Source organism: Sparus aurata, chromosome 3 (assembly GCF_900880675.1).
Source record: "Sparus aurata chromosome 3, fSpaAur1.1, whole genome shotgun sequence".
Taxonomy (NCBI): Eukaryota; Metazoa; Chordata; class Actinopteri; order Spariformes; family Sparidae; genus Sparus; species Sparus aurata.
Window position 1 is genome coordinate 16,318,926 of NC_044189.1, and position 14,194 is coordinate 16,333,119.

Sequence of the window (14,194 nt, forward strand, 5' to 3'; positions counted from 1 at the left end):
AAGGATATTGATCAGGCCAAAATGAATGGAGGATCCTGGGGCGTGGAAACCCCCGGACCAGAATTGTATACAAGTTGGAGCATCAGACAGAGAAGTCAGTTCATCCCGGGAGAGCTCACTGCATGTATCCTGCTGTGTGAAATAAATGCCTTTGACCTGAAGACCAGCTGTTTCATCCTTGATTTAGGACTCTGCCTGTGAGTGTTTGTATAGCTAGTAAGACAGTTAAAGACAGTTAATTGTTTATTTAGACAAGCAGTTTCACACTACAGGACTGGATAGGACCATGAGGCCATAGGAAGACACTACCACTGTTTTGGGCTTGAAAGAATACACTCAATGCTTAGAACGTCACATCAATTGTTCACTGTGACGTGTATGATCTCATGCTTTGTTTGCCTACTCCTCTACTGCACCCAGCTGTGAAGACTCCTGGTGACTTTTGAAACCTTGAAAAACCTTTTGAACACACAAGAAACGAGAAGTCGTCACACGACACATTCAAGGCATGTTTTTTTTTAAGTCAAGTCATTTAATCAAATTAAACTTTGTGCTGACATTATCATCAACAAGCCTCAGTATTCTCCTGAATGAACTAGTAAAACACAAACCACATTCACGCACTTTTTTCACTCGCTGTATCATTCTATCGCTCTCTCTCACACACGCACACGCACGCACGCACACACACACACACACACACACACAATCAGGTGAAATGTGGATGAAGACAAAACCAAGCAATGGAACAACTAGACTAAAAGACTAAAAGCGACATAAAGACTGAAAAGACCCAACAACATTTTTTTGGGATTTTCAGTGTCTGTTGATCTGAACAGCAGAAAACACAGAAGGCATCCTGACATTTTAACATAAAACAATGGAAGGTGTCAGCTTAAATATCTCACTTCAAACCCTCACACTCATTGCTCATGGAAGCTATTTCTCAGAGACGCGCTGATACCCAGTGAAAAGAAAACAACGTTTCACACGCACAACCACAAAAATGTAAACAACAATAAATGTCAGGAAGGAGTGATGAGTGTTGTGGAGTGAGGCCTTGGTTTGTTCTCTCAGACAGGAGTGCTTTTGTACCCTTCAAAATAAAAAAGTCATATAAAATAAGACAGACGAGATTAAAAAAAAAAAAAAAGTCATTCACCGTCATTAAAGTCCTCAGATCATTTGTTTTCTTTCCAATAATCCTCTCATTCCTAAATCCTCCCCCTTCTTTCTCCACCTCATTTGGCTCTATAAGGACAAGATGTGCTTTGGCCATCCTATAAGTCTTCAAAATAAAAATAAAACATCTCTCAGAACATTTCTCATCCCACACTTGCTTACTTTACGCATACAACTCCGTCTTTTTCTACTCTACCACCCACGTATGTATAATAATCCCCCTGATGTCTGACCCCACAGCCTACACCTTGATCTGAGTTTTACACTCAGCTCCGTCATAGCTCGTCATGGGCGGGTTCGTCTGCTTTGAGTTTGAACTCTGCCTCTGTGATCTTTCCATCCCCGTTGCGGTCCTGGTTGGAGAACATGTTGTCAATGATGCGATAAGGATCGAAGCCCGGAGCCAGGCGGCCTTTACCCTCGGTCACCTGCCGCATGATGTAGTCGGTGAACTGTAGAAACAAAGTAGGGACGGAGGAGGCTGAATTAAGAAAAAAAGGCAAAAGCAAAAAGGGAAAATGTTTCGGATGTACATTAAGTCATCAGCAGGTTATCACGTACCTCAGAGGGCTCCACCTGCTTGTTTTCATCTTTGTCCATCTCAGCGAAAAGGTCAGGAGACACATCGTCGTTCCAGATGAACATGTAGCCCTCAGGTAGTCCTTCCTCCATGTCTATCAACTCAATGTCAAACACCAGCACTGCGCTCCCTGGAACCTCGTCAGCTACACACAGACAAACTGCATTAGCAATATAAGTTTCCCTCCCTCAACACCACAGCTGCTTGTGCTTACACAAGAGAAAAAGCGTTTTGGTGCAACATTTTTCAACGGGTTTATGTTTCATTGATTGCTGTTTTTTTATCATGGTTTACTGCTCTGCTTTGTCACTAACTAGCCATCAGCAACAAGCCGACAGAGAGGAGTCTCGATGTGCGGCAGCCGGTTTACGCCAATCACTTTTTCACCTCGTGCTGTACATCAAGAAATCTTTTCCTGGTTAATGCTATCCTAATTCCTGACTGATTAAGTGGCTAATTCACATTGATGAAGACGTGGATTACAAAGACAAAGTGTTGGCTGCTTCTGGAGACTTCATCTTTGAGTCAGATCAAAGTCAGACAGAGAATAAGTCTGTTGTCTTTGGCTGCAGCAACAAGGAGGGCTAAGTCTCTTTTTGACTTGATTAATGGCTTAAAAGATAAGTAGAGTCATTTTATGGGCCTTCCTATCTGTGGTTCCCACAAGGGTCACATCTGTGCAGTGTTGGGGAGACTTAAACTATGTAGGAACACAAGCCCTCTCATCTCTGCATCTTAAAGAGGTCCTGTTCCGGCCGTGATTACGTTTAACCCAAATTGACTCCTCTTTCCAGCATATGGGCCTGAAAGCCCCTCACCTCTTGACCTGGCAGACCTTCTCCTCTCCACCGAATGGGAAGATGTTGTTTTTCTAGCTATAAACACATCACCAGAGCCCTTCTTTTGTTAAAGGGGACATATTATGCAAAACCAACTCTTTAATCATTTGATTAAGTACATTTGGGACTCTGGAGGGCCTATCAGCAGGCAAAGTGTAAAAAAGGTGACTCAGTCATGTTTTTGTGGGCTGCCTCAGTCAAAATACAGGAGATAAAACAAGCAATGTAGACTTCACACCAACTGTGATGTCACACTTCGGTTTGCGACCTTTCACCCCAAATGTTGCCAACATTCCAGGAAGTTTACCTCCTTGTTGTGTAGCAGAGCTCCGCCTTGTCCCTATAAAACTTGAAAGTGCAAAGGGTGGAAGAAGTGGGTGGATTACCTGTGTCTCATTTGCATTCAAAGAGACAGGCATTCAAAACTGACTGTTCTGAACAGCGCTGTTTTGGCAGGGTGATTTGGCAGGGTTGAACTGATATTGTGCTTCACCCTTATGGTATTTTCACCAAAGCATGTCACACTTGTAGAAATAGGGTATAATACGACTCCTTTAATTTACAACGACTAAGCACATCTGGCACCTCAGGTCAAACAAGGTCAAGCCCGATAGAGTCTTCTCTCTCCACATCAGAAGAAATGAGAACTGTTTTCTAACACAGATGTTGTGATTTAATGTGTCTTACCGATCTATATATCTCTCCCTCTGAAACAGTCTCCAGTGGGGGAAGGCTAGGTGGGAAACCTAATCTGTGTGTTCTTCCACCTCACGTGTCAAACTGTTATTTACGACTGTTGTTGTTCCAGGGGTAGAAATGTAGTTTGTTCAAACTACTGCCAGGCAGAACTACATAGTACATAGTAGTGTTACAAGCTACGCTTGCAAAGTAGCTTCCCCAACACTGCATCTGTGTCTGGTAGTTGTCAAATCTGGCATCCCAGGGGGTCTTAGTAAAGTATATTGGGATTGATACTACTCATCTGGGTTTTCATTTTATGAAGCTTTCTGTTGTTTTATAACTGCAGTTTTTATCTGGCAAAGGGTCTGCAGTTTCCAAAATTTCCAGGGAACTACACACATACACATGCACACTGATTCCAACTCATGTGGAAGTATACACATTCCCTTGACCCTGTTTTGTCTCCTCTTCAAGAATCACTTTTCTTATAACATGTCCCCAGACAAATTAATATAATACAGTGTGATAAGAAAGAAGAGAGTTTAATTCAATCTTCTAGTTGTAGTTGTAGTCCATCACACATGAAAACCGACTCATCAAGAAAAGTGTCCATCAATCAAATATTCACACAACTACACGCTCAGCTAGCTGCATGCATCAGAAACCACCACCCACATGTATTTTCCATCATCACTGCAAATCTGTGAGCGTGAGTATGTGTGTGTGTCTGCGTGTGACTTACTGACTCCTCTCTCCCCGTAGCCCAGGTGAGGAGGAATTATCAGGTGCCTTTTCTCCCCCACACACATTTCCATCAGTCCTTCCTCCATCCCTGGGACCACCTGGTTTGCTCCCAGGACGATGTTGTAAGTCTTTCCATAGTTATACCTGAAATAAATTGAGTTGGAGTACAACATAACTGACTAGTCACTCCTTTTAATTATCATTTTAAAGAAAGCACACGTAAGAATACCTGTAAGAAGTAACATATTACTTCTTCCATTGCCCTTCCACATATTTTCTGTAATAGAGCAATGTTTTTCCCCTGATTTCTTGCCTTCCTGCCAATACTTACTGAATGATTACTCATTCTTAAAGTTGGCTAAGTGTGGATGAAAGATTATGTAGTGGACAATTTCCACTGAAACTTTAGTTGACAAGGGCTGTGATGTGCACCTGGGGCATAATAGAAACGTTTTATTTTTCTTTGTAGGTCAGTCTTGAAGGCAAAGAGAGTAACAGATAATCAGCATATATAGGGCATATGAAGGAAGGAAATTAACTGGCTACTTCCTCTTGGCACTGACGGTATAAAAACTTTTACCTCATCCTGTGCAGGATTACAAGACACGCTACAGATTTGCACATCTGCAACCCACTGTAGATTGTTGCTGTACTAAAGGGCCATGTTTGACAATGTAGGAACACCAGCCCTTATGTCTCCATCACGAGGCTCTGCTTCCTTTCCCCGTCCTCTGACCTCTTACCTCTCAACCACAAGACAAGATTAACTTAACAAACAAAGCCTATCTGTTTGACTGAATATTCGCTTCTTCTCCCCCCCTCACAAAGAAGATGAACTCCTTCTTCCTCAGGCCAAACTATGGCCTCTTCTCCCTATAGAGTAGGACGATGTGTTGCTCTTGCTATAAACAGATCATCGGAAACCTTCTCTTACTAATTACAATAGAATCCTAGAATCCTCTCTCTCTTCACATCAGATGACAGGAAGTGGGGGTAGATGTTGGTTGGGGTAGAGATGACCCAGTCCCCCCCCTCACAGGCCCAAGACGTTTTTACGACCCTATCCGTGACATTCCAATCTTTGCTGCATTCCCTATACTCATCCACATTTCAATATGTTCTGAATAACTATTAACTACAATTTCATCTTCTTAATTTTATCAGATTCCCAAATAGCCAAGAAGGCCATACAATAGATCTTTCCCATGTTATTGTCAAGCCCAAATGACATTTATTACTTAATGAATTTGGGGTTTGAAAGAAACCAGCCCCCACCTTTGCGATGGGCACAGACTTGCATATCATGATTGTCTTTGTGTGTAATGCTTGTGTTATTCACCAGTTAAATGTCTGATATGTTTTGTTAAGATAGACCTACAAGGAATATATATAAGTCCTTGGTCCTACTGTGTATTGTATGCTTTATTGTTTATGTTGTATACTTCATTGTTTTATGTCTTAACCAGGTTATAATTCTCTTGAATGATAAGTGGTCATATTCATGTTACATCTTTTAACGAAGACAAAAATTAGACTTTTAAGATGGTAAAGTTTTTGGGAAGTTAAAACACGATTTCGAAACATTAAAGCAATAGCTTAGTTAAATTAAAGTGTTGTGGGTCAAAACTCCAAACACAAAAAGAGCACTGGCAGCCAGCCCCACCCCTGTTCTCGGTGTGCCTGCTGTAAGCTCATAAAAACAGAGAAGATGCATTGCATATCACTTTTGGGTCCTGACTTCGGTCATGACTCATGACTTTGAGTCATCTTTCTTCTCTCAGCCTGTCTCCTCTCTGTTTCTCAACTTTTGGGTCCGGACTTCGGTCATGACTTTGGGTCACTTCTCTGTCTTCTTCTCCTTCTCTCTTCTCTTCTCTTCACCTCTTTGCTTTTTATTTTTATTTTTATTTTTAAAGTAATCTTTACTTTTGTTTTTGCAACAAGCTCTAAGAAAGCGAATTGAATAACTACTTTAAGTGCTCTACTTTTATCCAAGTCTTTAATAGAACAAATTCTTTTCTTTTTGATTTTTGATTTGATTTTAATATAACGTTAAAGTATCACCGCCTGATCCAGAAGAAGTTGAATTAGTGAAAGGATCAGAACTTGAGAACCACCTTGAAACATCAAGAAAAAGTCTTTTTCAAGACTGTGATCATCTGATGAAGAACGTTGCAGTCCATCGGTTGCCTCAGAAGCCGTGCAAGGAGTCTCCAACAAAAGAGACTTTGTGTGTTCCCAGCCGAGATCGACTCTGCCCCCAGCACTCCCAAGGCGGAAAACCCGCTGGGCCTTCGAACCAAGAGTTCCTCAACAGAGTACCGGCCTTCCCTCTGGCTACTGGACCGACGCGCCGTGCCATGGTCCAACCCAGAACTCTCAAAGAGACCAAGTTTCAGTGCCTCCTGACGCCCAGACAAAACAGGCTGAACGTCTTCATACAGCTGGATCCACACACGTGAGAATGAGTGGTGTCTAAAGTTCTGACTTCTGTCTCAGGTTCTGACTTCTGTCTAAAGTTCTGACTTCTATCTTATAAACTTAAGAAAGTTGAGGTCAGGGTCTCGTTAGTATCAAAAGATTACTCCTGTAATATTTAATATATAAAAACCCGACCCTTTAACTTTACCATCTACCGACGGTCACATAACTTTATTACTTTGCTTATTACATTCTTTACCTTTTCTGTTATCTGTTGTTCGTCTAAAATTGTCAGTTAATTTATGTTACCCCAAATTATTTAGTCAATAAACATATATAATCATTTGTCTTTGTGTGGAACTTAATTTTAATGTGGAGAACCGATGGATACGTGCAAAGAATTCACTGCTTCAGAATATTGAGATTGAATAAATTGATTTGAAATTGATACTCTAGCTGTCCAAGTCAAACTTGTACAGTTAGATGTTTGGAATAGTTCCCTGCGGCCTATTCCAGTAAATCAAACAACGGAGGTGGTGCCCCCTCTACGAGTGTATTATTAATCGCCAGTGATTAATGACCTTGATTATCAAGCAATGATAGTCCCTTACATTTATATTTATGGTGCCGTCCATGTGAGGCCCGCATAGTCTCCTACAACAAAGTGTAGAAGTTGAGAGAACAGACTCAAATACAAGAGTCTGTTGGGACCAGTGTGTCTTTTTTCCAAAATGCCGTTTGTCATCATATTCTGTGATTTAGACAATTAAAGTGTATCAGTCAGTCAACCACTTTGTGTTAACATATTTCATGGACTATTAGATGGATTGCGATAAGATTTTGTGCAGTCATTTATGGTCCCCCACCAGCACCAATCCAAATGGTCATGGTTATCCCCTGATTTTTCCCCTAGCACCTCTAGTGTCTCACAGGCGTTTACTCACGTGGAGTCGATGGATGTGCCGTCCATCAGAGAAGCGTTATAGTGATATTTAATAAAGTCTCCCTTCTTAGTCTGCCTGCCGCACTCTTCTGGCATGTATGTGACCTTGACCTCGGTGATGTCTGATGGGTTGTGGAAGTCGATGATGTGAACGTCAAACACCAGCACGGCTGAACCAGGGATCTTTGAGCCTTAGGGGGCCAAGGCGAGGGAATGACAAAGACAGAATTAAAAGCTGCAGACAAACGAGTTGGAAATCGTGCTAAAGATAAGGATAACTAACCCGTGCCCTCCTCTCCGTAGGCGAGATGTGGGGGGATTGTGATGGTGCGTTTCTCTCCGACACAAACGCCAATCAGACCCTCGTCCATGCCAGCAATCACGTAGCCTCGGCCCACATAGGTGTCGTAGGTACGATTACGAGAGTAGCTGCCAGATGTAAAATATTAACAAAAGTATTGTTACACTGCTGCATACAGAAGACACTCACAGTTAAACACAGTTTGATTGTATATACCTGCACTGAGTTGTCATTTAATCACATATAATGATGTTTCAGGCACAGAAGTGCGCAACTGAATGACACCTGCCAACTTGAAGAGCTGTCGTCAGGATACAAAATAAGTCTGTTGCAGGCGTCAAGTTCTTACCCCAAAAACCCCTGTGCTTCCGTTGCGACCAACAGTTTGTTTTGTTTTGGATTAATTTGTGGGTAACACACACGTGTGATGGAATTTATGAAAATCAAGAGCGTCAAGTTCGGGGAAAGAGTGTGTAAAAACAACAAAGGTTACAAGACCTAAACCACCCGGCTGGGATGTGGAGCTGACTCAGCTGCAAGTTATAGAAGGAGGTGTTTCCATTTGTTCAAGCACTTCAGATATTATTATTAGACTCCTTAATTTGGTAAATTCTACAGTACATGCTGATGGGGAGCCTTTTTTTAGTAGTTGCCACATGCAGTGATAGAAACGATAAGACAGCCAGGAGCTTATGATATTTTTACACTTTAAAATCACTTTTTTATATGAACAGATTTAGACCTTAAGGACATATTGACTGCTCATCATTCTGCCAGTCTCCTCATAACTGTGACCACATATTGACTAATCTGCTGTTGTGGGTAGCAGCACAAGAGCAAAGGAGTTTCAGAACTACTCAGAGGGCACATTATTAGGCAACGGAAACAGGACATTTCCAGTAGTTGTTCTTAAGTTTCGATTCATCGCGCCATGCATCATCAGTGCAAAGAGTAATGCTGCCATCCTCAGGCTGAATGAGGAACAACAGAGACTTAAAGAGTAATAAGTTAACCATCCAGAGATTTACTCTGCATCACACACCTGGAATCAAAAAATGTCCCGTCGAGGAGGCTGCCGTTGTAGTGGTAGCGCACAAAGTCTCCAGAGACAGACTTCCTGGTGCAGGACTCCGGCACCACCTGATTGGTCACCGTGATCCCGTCTCTGGGGTTGTGGAGGTCCAGAAGTACGACGTCAAACACCAGGGACGCCTGTCCTGGGATGTCGCTGCCTGGAGACAGAAGGACAGGTTAAGGAAAAGAAGTGATACTGGTGTGGAGACAGAGATGAAGGAGAAGATGACATGAACTACAAACATACTCCTTATAATTCTTCTTCTTATCATGGCTTATTCCTAATAATAACTAAGTATCCTCTAAATGGACCTTGAGTCACAATTATCTAGGGAAACTATCCCGAGAATAAAACATCAGTACAAATGTAAATGTGACTTAAAAAATATGATACAAAAGAGCAAAGAAACATTCATTTCTGCGTTTTTTTTTATGTGGACTATGTTGTTATTTTCTCTCCCTGAGACTGGACATATTTTGCTTCATCATTGTTGGAGATAATTATTCCTAAAGATATTGCTGGAGGACAGAAATAACTTTAAGACCCTGACTTCTGTACGCCCAGTAAGACATTTGACTAAACTGAACATTGTGTCCTTTCACTTGTAACCAGCTGTGAATTATCACGCACACACTCCATACCCTTTGTGTTTACACGGGCAGACATTGTAAAAGCTCAGCATGGCCTTAAGATAAACTGTCCGTGTAAGCATCGGAGGGAGCTTAAAGTAGCTCACACTCGTCTAAATCAGTTTGCACTCTGCATAGGTAAAGAAAACTGAATGTCCCATATCTATCTAAATAAAAATCATATTTATGAGTAAAAATACGTTAAAAAGTTGCAGGTCGTGCAAAGAAATTGGTCAGAGTTAGAGTCTGAGGAGGATAGAAATCTGTATTCTCCATCTCTGACCAGACTGTGAGGGTAAATGTGGTGTAGTTTTAACTGTATACGTGCGTCATGTACTGCCATCTTATGTTCCAAGTGTGCAACTACAGCACCTGTTGCTTTTGCACTTTGGTCTCTTGTTATTCTTAAAGGAGTTGAAGCTTTCAAGGGCAACAGGAACAGGATCAATATTGAAGGAAACAGATAGTTAAGAACTGTTCGTACGCACCGTCTCCGTTCTCTCCATATCCAAGTGAGGGAGGCATTGTGATGATGCGTCTCTCTCCGACACACATTCCCAGAAGGCCCTGATCCATACCGGCAATCAGCCACCCGATCCCAACGTAAGTGTCATAGGTACGCATGCGGGTGTGGCTGCCATGAGAGATGGAGGAGAGGTGGTCATGTTTGTGTGTGTGTGGGTGCATTTTGACTGTGTGTGAATGAGATATTATACAGAACAAACCTGGAATCAAACAGCGTCCCGTCCAGCAGGGTGCCATTGTAGTGGTAGCGAACGTAGTCAGACACCTCCACCTTTCTTTCGCAGGTAGAGGGCGTGTGGTAGGTGTTGATCTGGACGCCGTCCTCTGGGTTCCACACGTCGAGCAGCAGGACGTCAAAGTGGAGGATGGAGTCCGCAGGGATGATGTCGCCTGGAGAGGAGAGGAGAGTCATTCAAACAGGCTCTGGATATCTGTTTGATTATAGAACGAACAGTAGCTGGCTGTTTATTATGCTTATATTTAGGTCAGTATGGGGTCATACTGTGAGTAATCATGTGGCTGATTGTCAAGAAGAGCCAAAACATTTAGTTCATGAATCAGTGAGTCAACTGACATACACTTAATCAAAAATTAATTAGTTAATTAATCATTCCAGTCATTCTTAAAGCAAAAGTGCCAAATATTTTTCAGCTTTTGTTCATAAACTGAATCTCTTAAATAAAGTCACATAGATGTAGTAATTAGAATTTTATACTTTTTAGGACATTTTACTTTCAAAAAAAGATTACTGGATGAATCACATTAATCAATAAAGGAAATAATCATTTGTTGTAGCCATATCTTCCATTCCTGTCTCATGCTTACAACCACAATAAATCTCTGCACTCCCTGCTTATCCCTCTTTGTTACCATCTGGTCACAAGGTACCACTTGTAATATTAGGAACAAGAGTTTTATCCGACCAACAGCTTTCTGCTTAAAGGTGCTATTTGTAAGAAAAGTTGATTTTTGAATATCATTCCAAACGCTTTGGGTCGGTGGCCGACCCGTCCTACAATTTTTTTTCCAAACCAAATGATTAATAAAATAAAATAATCTACAGATGAAGCGATTATGAAAAAACAATTGTGAGTCGCAGCCCTGGCACTAAGTGTGTAAATGTACAAGTAAACTCCTCCGCGTGTTATCAAACCTGCGGTGTTCACCACCACGCATTATCTCAACCAGCTGTGTTTGCAAACATGACCACGAGTCGCTTATTACTCACTTACTACTCCTGAGAATACCATGTCTGAAGCAGTTTTCTCCCACTGTCGCTTTTGGATACATGCAAAGTTGTCTTTAGAGCCTTCAGCAGCGCGACAAGTGTTCAGGAGGCATAATAAGGAGCAGAAGGAGAAGCTAAGGAGATGGGAAGTGGAGGAGGAGGAGCAGTGCAGAAAGGACTGGGTGTGTGGCAGCCATCACATCTTTACTCCTGATGAGCTGGCAGCAGTTCTCTTTCCGGTTCAGATCTCTGTCTATCTCCTGCAGAATCTCACCTCTGTGTTTTCTTCTTTCTGCCTGATGTTCCTTCTAATGCAGACTGGAGTAGAGGACTACAGCCTCAGATTTTTCCTGTCCACACATGCCTCCTCTCTGTCCCATTATTTAACTATTTCATGCACACACACACACACACACACACATATATACACATACTGACGCACCAGCCTCTAGAGCCTCAACATACAATCGTACTAACAAATTCTGGCAAGAACATACAGTGGACAGAGGCCCGGAGAGTTTATCTGCCCGCTGCCGATGCTCCAGTATCTCCAGTGCAGTTAGCTGAGTTAGAGTCTTGATCAAAAGCAGCTTCCTCTGGCCTGCTTCCTGGTCTGTGGTGTCTCTCTGACATCATCAACATGGACGCTTGGGGGCAGCCCACTTCCTCTCCGCTTTGCCTGACTCGAGTACAACAGGGTTTCTACTGTCATTTTTGTCAGTTATGCTCCTGCCAATATCTGACCCAAGTTCTCTCTTTGTTACGGCGAGCAGCGCCAGCGGTGTGCTCACTCATCTGTGTTTTTATAATGACTGTCGAGGGGAATAAACACCGGCCTGTCCTCAGACTGTTATATTCTGTCCTGACTGATTCAGAACAATCAGTCATGTTGACACAGGGACGACGACAAGTTATAAACATACACACCGTATCCACGCTTTCCGTAGGCGAGGTGAGGGGGGATCTTCACCAGACTTCTCTCGTTGACACACATCCCCACCAGAGCTTTGTCCATCCCTTCGATCAGCTGCTTCTTGCCAACAAACACGTTGTACGTGCTGCCACGGTCGTAACTGAAACAGATGGAGCACAATTAACAGAAAGAAAGAAAAAAAATAGGCAGAACATTTACATGATGTCATACTGACCAGGGACCCGGGAGAGAGTGGATGCACCAAGATCTCGTAAAAGTAACTCATGGAAATTATATATTATATCTATTTATTTACACACTGCCATTTTGTGCCATTTTCTCCAGTTGCGAGATTCAAACGCTCCATCTTTATTGCATGTAATTTCTTAAGATATGTCATCCTGGTACACACTAATATATGTGAGCACAGGGCCACCAAATTAGTTAAAGGGTTAGATAATGTATCCTTTTTCTTTTTCGTGTGTGTGAGTGTGTAATAAAGTTTCTTCATGTAAAAAGTCCACATCAACAAAAGCTCCTCTCTCCTACAGAAATCACTGCTCCTGAAATGCTTTGTCAGAAGTCCTGCCTTTAGTTCCGTGACTTTATGACATCACACTAAGCAGCCATGTCATACATTTTCATAATGTATGCCTATATTCACGGTAGAAGTGAAGCTAACCTAAAAATGAAAACATGACAGAGCTAACCGGAGACACAGTGGGCGGTGCTGGCTCAGGCGTGCTTGAGCTGACCAATCAGCCCAGACTGGGCATTCAGGAGGAGGGGCCTTAAAGAGACAGGAGCTAATTCAGAGCATCTTAGACAGAGGGGGAAGTCAGTGCTGCAGCGCTGGACAGCATGAGAAAAACCTCATGTGTTTTTAAGCACATATTGAGAAATATGTCTCCTTTAATGCAGCAGACATTGTTTGATTAATATTGCACTTTATTTGTTCAAGTTTTTTTGAACAAATGTGCCGTCAATTCATATATCCAGCGATGGAATGTAACTAAGTCAATTTACCTAAGCAGTTGAGGCACTTGTACTTTACTGTAGTATTTCGATTTTCTGCTACTTTACATTTATACTCCTCTACATTTCAGATACAACTATTGCACTTTTTACTTCACTACATATATTTGATAACTTCATTTACTGTAAAGATTCCGATTATTCATCAACAATTAGATTAAGAATATGAATCATGATACATTATCAAAGATAAGACACCCCAGCAGTTACATTAAGTAATCAAAATGAGCACTATATTAAGCAGCTCCATTTTTAAAGTGATTAATCCATTCCTACATGAATAATTCACATATAATTTGCATAATGGGCACTTTTACAGCTGGGCAGGTGATCACCGATACAGTGTCATAATTGTTGTATACGTCAAAAGTTCCCAAAATGGGAGTTCAGGGACCTTCAGATGTCCTGGAAGCGGTTCAACTTTGAGCATCAGGACCTGGTCCCCAGGTTTCAATGAGCATTGAGCTAAAATTACTCTATAAAGTCTCATCTAATGAAAAAAACCCTCAAATTTTTGGAGTCACTTGTGTAAGCTCGCTGTTGGTAGTTGAGATGATAAGTTTCGGAGCTCTTGGTTGAAGCATTCGTGGACCCAGAGCTCAGCCTGGCTGCCTGCGTGGCTAACAGGGACGAACCACTAAACGCGCACTTTTACGCATCGCGCACGGTGTTCTCACGGTGCAGCCGCTCCGCTCTGCACAGTGAGACACTGACGGGAGGCTCAAATCATTTCTTGGCTCGATACTCACCTGGAGTCGAACTTCTTGCCGTCCGGAAACGTGCCGATGTAGTGATACCTGACATAATCCCCTACTTTGACTGCGCGCACACACTGCTCTGGCACGAAAGTTTTCTCAATGAGGATGTCGTCTAACGGGACCGGGGGAGCGTTGCAGGCGGCGAACGCCACCAGAACCGACAGAAATAACATTCGCAGCACACACTGGATCATCTTCATTGCCGACAAACTGTGAGCCGCTGGAGATAACTGGGGTACGGCCTGTATGTGTGTACGCTGCCTCCCTGTTCTCTGCTACTTCGGTTTCCTTTACTCCGACTTGGACAGAAGTCCTGCCCCCCGGTCCCAGCGCAGGAATG

The 14,194-nt window shown here is 42.4% G+C and overlaps 1 protein-coding gene across 2 annotated transcripts; it reads right to left on the bottom strand.

Annotated features, from left to right (window-relative positions):
- Window positions 1-511: 511 nt before the first annotated feature.
- On the bottom strand, window positions 512-14,171 carry fkbp9 (FKBP prolyl isomerase 9). 2 transcript variants are annotated; one of them, XM_030413069.1, is made up of 10 exons: window positions 13,846-14,171; window positions 12,076-12,221; window positions 10,121-10,310; window positions 9,884-10,029; window positions 8,734-8,923; window positions 7,674-7,819; window positions 7,392-7,581; window positions 4,025-4,170; window positions 1,744-1,907; window positions 512-1,634 (listed from the first exon to the last, which is right to left on the bottom strand). In XM_030413069.1, exons 1-10 carry the CDS (start codon window positions 14,052-14,054, stop codon window positions 1,458-1,460), a joined length of 1,704 nt encoding a protein of 567 aa, XP_030268929.1. In that variant the 5' UTR covers window positions 14,055-14,171; the 3' UTR covers window positions 512-1,457. The 2 variants fall into 2 exon arrangements, with proteins under 2 accessions (XP_030268929.1, XP_030268930.1); XM_030413070.1 differs by lacking the exons at window positions 12,076-12,221; window positions 13,846-14,171 and adding an exon at window positions 11,423-11,732.
- Between the last annotated feature and the right edge of the window lie 23 nt (window positions 14,172-14,194).